Genomic DNA, 7,085 nt, shown 5'->3' on the forward strand with positions numbered 1-7,085 from the left:
ATGTGCAGCTAAATAATTGTGTTTATTCAGATTCACTTGCAACCTTTAATTTATAAACTTACAAGAAATGTGCATTTCAATAACAAGGCAACTTCTATTATTTTTATTTTTTTTCAGACCAAAGAACATGGAGAATTCATCTCACATCACATCATTCAGACTGATTGTGTTTGATGAAATTGGACAGATTAGATATTTTTACTTCAGCGTTATACTAATACTGTATTTGGCAAATATTTTTGCTAACTCATTCCTAATTGGAGTCATCTTTACAGATAGGAACCTGCATGAACCTATGTGTTACTTTGTGTGCAATCTGGCAGTCAATGAATTGTATGGAAGTATTGGCTTGTTCCCTTCTCTTTTATTGAACATTTTATCGGACAATCATGAAATATCTCGCGTTAATTGCATCGTGCAGACTTTTTGTTTACACACATATGGATCTATAGAATTTTCATCTTTGGCAGTGATGGCTTATGACAGGTATGAATCAATTTGTCACCCATTACATTACCACAGCATCATGACTCCAACCAAAGTGTATGTATTTATTGTATTGATCTGGCTGTATTCTTTTTCTAAATTCTCAATTGTCCTCAGTTTAAGTGTACGACTGACATTATGTGGGAATATTATAGAGAAAGTTTATTGTGACAACTATTCACTGGTCAAACTTGCTTGTTCAGATACGACCATTAACAACTATTATGGGATATTTGCTGTTTTTTTGTCCATTGTTTTGCCAGTAATCCTGATTTTGTATTCATACATAAAAATGCTTAGAATCTGCTTAAAGGCTTCCAAAGGATCCCAGCTCAAAGCTTTAAACACCTGTATCCCCCATTTAGTGTCACTAGTTAACTTCTCTATCAGCTCTATATTTGAAATTGTTCAAAGTAGATTCAATATGAAACATGTTCCTACTGCAGTACGTATTATAATATCAGTGTATTTTTTAATAATCCCACCGCTTATCAATCCAATTATTTATGGGGTAAGGATAACAAAAATAAGAATGGCCTTTAAGAACTTCTTATGCACTAGAAAACTATCCCCAGAATGAGACAGTTCTTCTGTCTGTCTATAACACAGTGGCATACATGCCATGTATAACTTGTTTTGGTACATCTTGTCATTTTCATACTTTTTGTTCAACTCTGTACTCTATGATTGATTTATTTGGAAGGTAAAGTGACAACGGAGGGAAATAATGATGAACCTATTAAAATGTTCACATGTATTTTAAAAGGAATACAATTATATGAGAATTAAAACTGCAACTCTGTGTCAGTGAGGTGTGCATTTTAATTGCTGGAGGAGTCCTTGGTGTTTGGAACTGTGTTTTCCTTCCACAGACAGATTTGCTTGTGATTAGTGACACATGCACACGCACACACACACATACATTATATATATATATATATATATATATATATATATATATATATATATATATATATATATATGCCATAACATTATGACCACAGACAGGTGAAGTGATTAACACTGATAATCTTGTTATCATGGCACCTGTCAGTGGGTGGGATATATTAGGCAGCAAATGAACATTTTGTCCTCAAAATTGATGTGTTAGAAGCAGGAGAAATGGGCAAGGATCTAAGCGACTTTGATATGGGCCAATTGTGATGGCTAGACGACTGGGTCAGAGCATCTCCAAAACTGCAGCTCTTGTGGGGTGTTCCCGGTCTGCAGTGGTCAGTACCTATCAAAAGTGGACCAAGGAAGGAAAAGCGGTGAACTGGCTGCTGTGAAAGCGCCTGGCCCTGTGTCCACGCTCCATAAGACACAAACAGTTGATCTGAGCGCCGAATGTCCTTAGTGCATTCCAAATAGCACCTGAGGGCCCGCTCAGGGCAGAGCAGGTGAAGCCAACTCTGAAGCGAAGGGAGGAGGATGAAAAGCCATCAACTCAATAGGCCGGTTGACATGGAATGGAGCAGTGGCATAGCCATGGGTGTGCCAGGGTGTGCCTGTGCCACCCAAAAAGGCAGCTGGCAGACCCAGAAATCAGATGCATAATGCATTTTTTGTTATAGCCTTATGCTGGGGTCACACTACAATCCGACCCGATTTTGAGAACAGTGATTTTTGACCACTGTTCCACGGAACACCTGTTGAGAAACACTGCTCTAGAGCGCAGTCAGTTATTTGCTAATTGCTCTATTCTTCTGTCCTAATGATATTCATTGAGCAATATATGATAGTATACTGTACAACATACTTTACCTTAAGGTAATTTACACCAAGCACCGACACAGCTGCTTTTCTTGTACTGGTCAGTCAGTCATGCGGAAAATGAACAGTTACGAGTGCGCGGAACCCAACAGGATGTGTCACGTGATTTACTTGCATCTAGCCAAAAACTGTTATTGGCTATATTTAGTAGTCCTATTAAGCCTAGTGATTAAAGTTATTGTCTTAATTTAAAATAAAATGTCATATTTGATAAAGTATTTTAAGTATTTTAAATACACAAAATAAAATCTCTCAAAGTATTTTGTTACAAATTACATCTGATCATTTTCCGTCCAGCAAAATACAAATGACAAAATACTCAAAAGTAATTAAATACTGTATTTTAAATACATTTCATTGAAATACTGCCCATCTCTGAATGTGACTAGGCATGTATGAGAAAGAAACTACCAGAAACAGACTGTGTGTCTGGGAATTAATTGAATAATGCACTAAACATAATGAACAGATTAAAGTAATGATTCATTATTGAATAGTTACACGAGATATGTATGTGATTGCAATTCAGCTAAAGCGGTCTAATACCAATATTCATATATATATTTGAATAGACAGAGATAAATAGACTATAGATTAAGTAGTACTTTTGTACTTTTATGTTGTGACACTGTCACATTGAAATAATGTGTCCTGATAAACTGAAAAACGAATGAATGCATAGCACAGAACAAAATAAAAATGTGTATCTGTGTATATATGTATAGAATGTTCCATTGCAATGATTACTAAAGTGGGTAGCAGTGGGTCTATGTTAACCTACAGAGTCAATGTCCTATAGCGGTCTTTCAGCGCAGGCTCCCAGTAAAAGGGGAGGGTTTCCCCATGCACAAAATAAGAGAAAATAAGAAAATGGAAGGAAGAGAGAAAAATGTTTGGCATCAGCTTTGAATAGCTGCAGCAATTAAAATCCTGTTTTTTATCTGTGTCCTGCCTTATGTTAAGAATGAATATACACTATTATAGTGGTACGCGAAGTGAAGAAAACTCGCTGGATTACGCACGGCAATGCAGGAGACCATGGATCCTCTCATTCCAGTTCTAAACAAACAAAACTATGGATTACGTTTCAATGTTTTTCTACTAGTGGGAGTGATCTTTTTCTCTTTTTTGAAGTGGTCGTTAACCTTCTTGAAGAGCCGGTATAATGTTTTATATTAATATTTGAAATACTAATATGTCAACAGAGTCAATTGTATTAATTGTCAAGTAAGCAAACTTTAGCAAGGCTGTTTTTATGAGTGCTGACGCTGCAGAAGTCCCTCCCAGCATTTGCTTCATGGATTTCTGTGGCTTATCTTAAGGCTGGAGAGGTCACATCATAGATTGATTGACAGTTGCTAATGATGACCGTGGGATCGGACCTCTCGCAGTACATGAAAGGAAGCCATCTGGTTTCCGCATCCCACACCTCCCCTAGGAAGACAACCACAAACATTACAAAGGTCAGCGACCTGACCTCAAAACAACACTTCTTGGAAACATGTGACTAGACCCTGCCCACAGAACTACATGTCATGCATTGTATAAAAGCTGTTAATTTTTTGTTGTTCAGAGAGACTCCACTCAGGTGGAGAGCTTCCATGTCGGGGCCTTCCAGGCCGGGCATGTTAACTAAATACATTATCCTCTGTGCTTTAAGACTTCAATTCTTTACTGGGTTCTTTACTTCTTTTTCAGGTTATTGGTCTGTTTTTGGGAAGCTCGCATAAGGAAGAAGCCGATCATAAACTGAACTGTATTTAACTGATTTCTCAGTACATATTAGTTAAAGACTCAATGGGATCAATTATAAAGGAAAATACATTAATACAAATGATTGTAATGTAAAAAGAAAATGATATAAATTTGATTTATATATCATTTTCGTTTTGAATTCTATTTGGATGTTGTGAAGCATAATCAGGATTAACGTGAATTGGGAAAATAATCGAATCTTCTAGGCTCAGAGAATGAAATGCTCAATTAATATAAAATTAGGAAACCTCTTTACAAACACAAAATAACTAAATAGTATTATGAATTTGGACTATTAAGCAGTAGTTGCAGTACAGTCTGCACCTTCTTGAAAGTGGTTGTGCATACATACTAGATTGGGTTTCTATAGAGATTGATTAACCCTTCCATTGAGTGGGGAAGGAAATTAAGCCTATAGATTGTCACACATCAAACAACAGCAAAGCTAATTCAAGGGGCTTCTGACTTGGTGTGAGTCACATGTGCCGGCCTGCTTAAAAGTGCAATTAGTATTGTTGCTGAATCACTATGATGCACTATGTTTTGAATAAGAGTCTATTGTAATTTACAGAAAACCTGTGGTTAGTGAATATAAGACTGAATTACTGAAATATTTCCCTTCAGAAACAGTATAGCAAGATACACGGAATTGACACGAGTTGGTTAATTAATTATTTAATGTTGGTTGTTCATTCAAAACAATCCATGATGGAGAATCAACCTTCACACATCAAGACTGCCATCCTTACAACTCTAGGGAACCACAGAAAAACCTAGAGAATACAGCAACTCTATTTGAATACAGGTGGTGGATAAATAAATTTAGCAGGATTATGCTTTTTTCAGATTTGGAATCAGACATATATATATATATATATATATATATATATATATTGTAGCGCCCACTGTGCTGGCGTAGTAAAAGAGGAGGCAAACACTGGATATTTAACAACAATGCTCTTTATTTAGCTGCAAAAGCAGCACTTCTGCACATGCACTTATAGCAGCACTAACAAGTGCTAGAACCAGGCAGAGACAGAGCCACAAACATTAGGGAATAGGAGGGGTCTCCCCATAGGGGCAGACCGACACACTTAGGGTGAAAAGACTGGGCAAACACATAGGTAGGTCACAGTAGGTGAGGGCACACACATAGACAGACACTAACCCCAACAACAATAGCCCAACAACACAATACCCCCAAACACAACAATAAACAGGCAAACAACACAGAACAATGCAACTCAAATGTACCACAATGCTGGGATGCTGCCACAACAGTTCTCCATTAGTCCTGCAGACGGCAGCAGCAGGCGTGCTACACTATATTATTACTATTGTCAATTAACCTGGCTCCCCACTGCAGTTCCACAAGCACAACATAGATGAAGACAAGACAAGACATACTTCATAATGGGCTGCATAGGCCAACATCTTCTGTGCACAATTTCCACAGCAGATCTGGGTGCCATAAGGAGGGCTGGCACACCTATCCCTGACAATACCACTAGGGTCACTATTGGCTGAATTCAGACAATTTGCTTTGAAGGTGATACAGTTATGGTTGTCATGCAATCTAAAGTAATAACGTCTTTTATGGATACTTTTCAGTAACAGTGAGACAGAACTTTACTTGATAGTTTTCTACTAAATAATGTGTTTTTAAATGTTGTTCTTACTTTTGCTATCCTCATCCCATACATAATTGGATTGAGGAATGGAGGAATAATTAAAAAGTACACTGAAGCAAGTGCTTCATGGAGAACATGCCTCATATCAAATCTACTTTGAATTGATTCAAAGAAACAGCCAACTGAGAAGACCAAATGGGGGGTGCAGGTGTTTAAGGCTTTGAACTGGGACTCCTTGGAAGCCTTTAAGCAGATTCTAAGAATTTGTGCATATGAATACAAAATCGGGACTAATGGGATTATTACAGAAAACACCAGACTGAACATCCCGTAAATGTTGTAAGTCGTTGTATCAACACAGGCAAGCCTGACCAGTGAATAGTTGTCACAATAAACTTTCTTTATGATGTTCCCACATAATGGCAGTGTGTAGTGAGAGTAAGGGTGATTCTACTTACAGAATACAACCAGGTCAATACAATAAATGCACACACTTTGCTAGGAGTCATGATGGCACTGTACTGCAAAGGGCAACAGATGGACACATACCTGTCATATGCCATTACAGCTAAATTGGAAAACTCAACATTCCCATAGCAATGCAAGCAAAAAATCTGCACAATACAATAATCACGCGAAATGTCAGGCATTATTGTTAAAATATTGTCGAAAATGGAAGGGAACAAGCCAGTACTTCCATATAATTCATTAATTGCCAGATTGCACATCAATAAATAAATAGGTTCATGCAGGTTCCTCTCTGCAAAGATAATTCCAATAAGGAATGAATTTGTGAAAATGATACAACATTAGTATAACGCTAAAGTAGAAATATCTAATCTGTCCCATTTCACCATAAGCAGCCAGTATGAATGATGTGATGTTCTTCATGTTCTTCAATTTTGAATCAGCTGTCTTCTGAGGGACAAAGAACATGATTATAACTGTATGCCTTTGTTGTGGATAAGTTGCCTGCTTGGTATTTTATTCATTATGGGAAAGAACAATAATATATGTATACACATACATACATACATGTATATACATAAATATATATATATAAGATAAAAATAATCATCATCATGATATAAACTGAACTTTTTGTATACATCTGATTTAAATCCTGCAAAGTACTTCTTTGTGATGAACATTCAAATTAATCTTTTAATTACCTGAAGCAGCTGAGACACCTGCGCTGGAAGCTCATTTCTTTATTTTATCTCTACCTGTCCAAAAACTGAACATTAGGACACTGATCCTGTATAATCAGGAACCCGCCAGATACAAACTCTGCATGTATGTAGGATCGGAATTGTTGGGGTAAAATCGCCCCCTATGTATTGTATATACCCACTCTATAATACTCTGCATGTTGGGAGAACAGAGTACAAGGATTTTTATATAACATATTCTACTAACTGTTAGGAATTATTAAGCTTT

General features: G+C 36.9%; 1 protein-coding gene and 1 pseudogene across 1 annotated transcript; one reads left to right on the forward strand and one right to left on the reverse strand.

Moving 5' to 3' along the window:
* Positions 1–127: 127 nt before the first annotated feature.
* LOC136747066 (olfactory receptor 1496-like) lies at positions 128–1,066 on the forward strand. The gene has a single exon (XM_066700021.1). It carries the CDS (start codon positions 128–130, stop codon positions 1,064–1,066), a length of 939 nt encoding a protein of 312 aa, XP_066556118.1.
* Positions 1,067–3,571: 2,505 nt separating this feature from the next.
* LOC136747067 (olfactory receptor 2F1-like) lies at positions 3,572–6,536 on the reverse strand (annotated as a pseudogene).
* Positions 6,537–7,085: the final 549 nt, after the last annotated feature.

Source organism: Amia ocellicauda, chromosome 3, assembly GCF_036373705.1.
Source record: "Amia ocellicauda isolate fAmiCal2 chromosome 3, fAmiCal2.hap1, whole genome shotgun sequence".
NCBI lineage: Eukaryota > Metazoa > Chordata > Actinopteri > Amiiformes > Amiidae > Amia > Amia ocellicauda.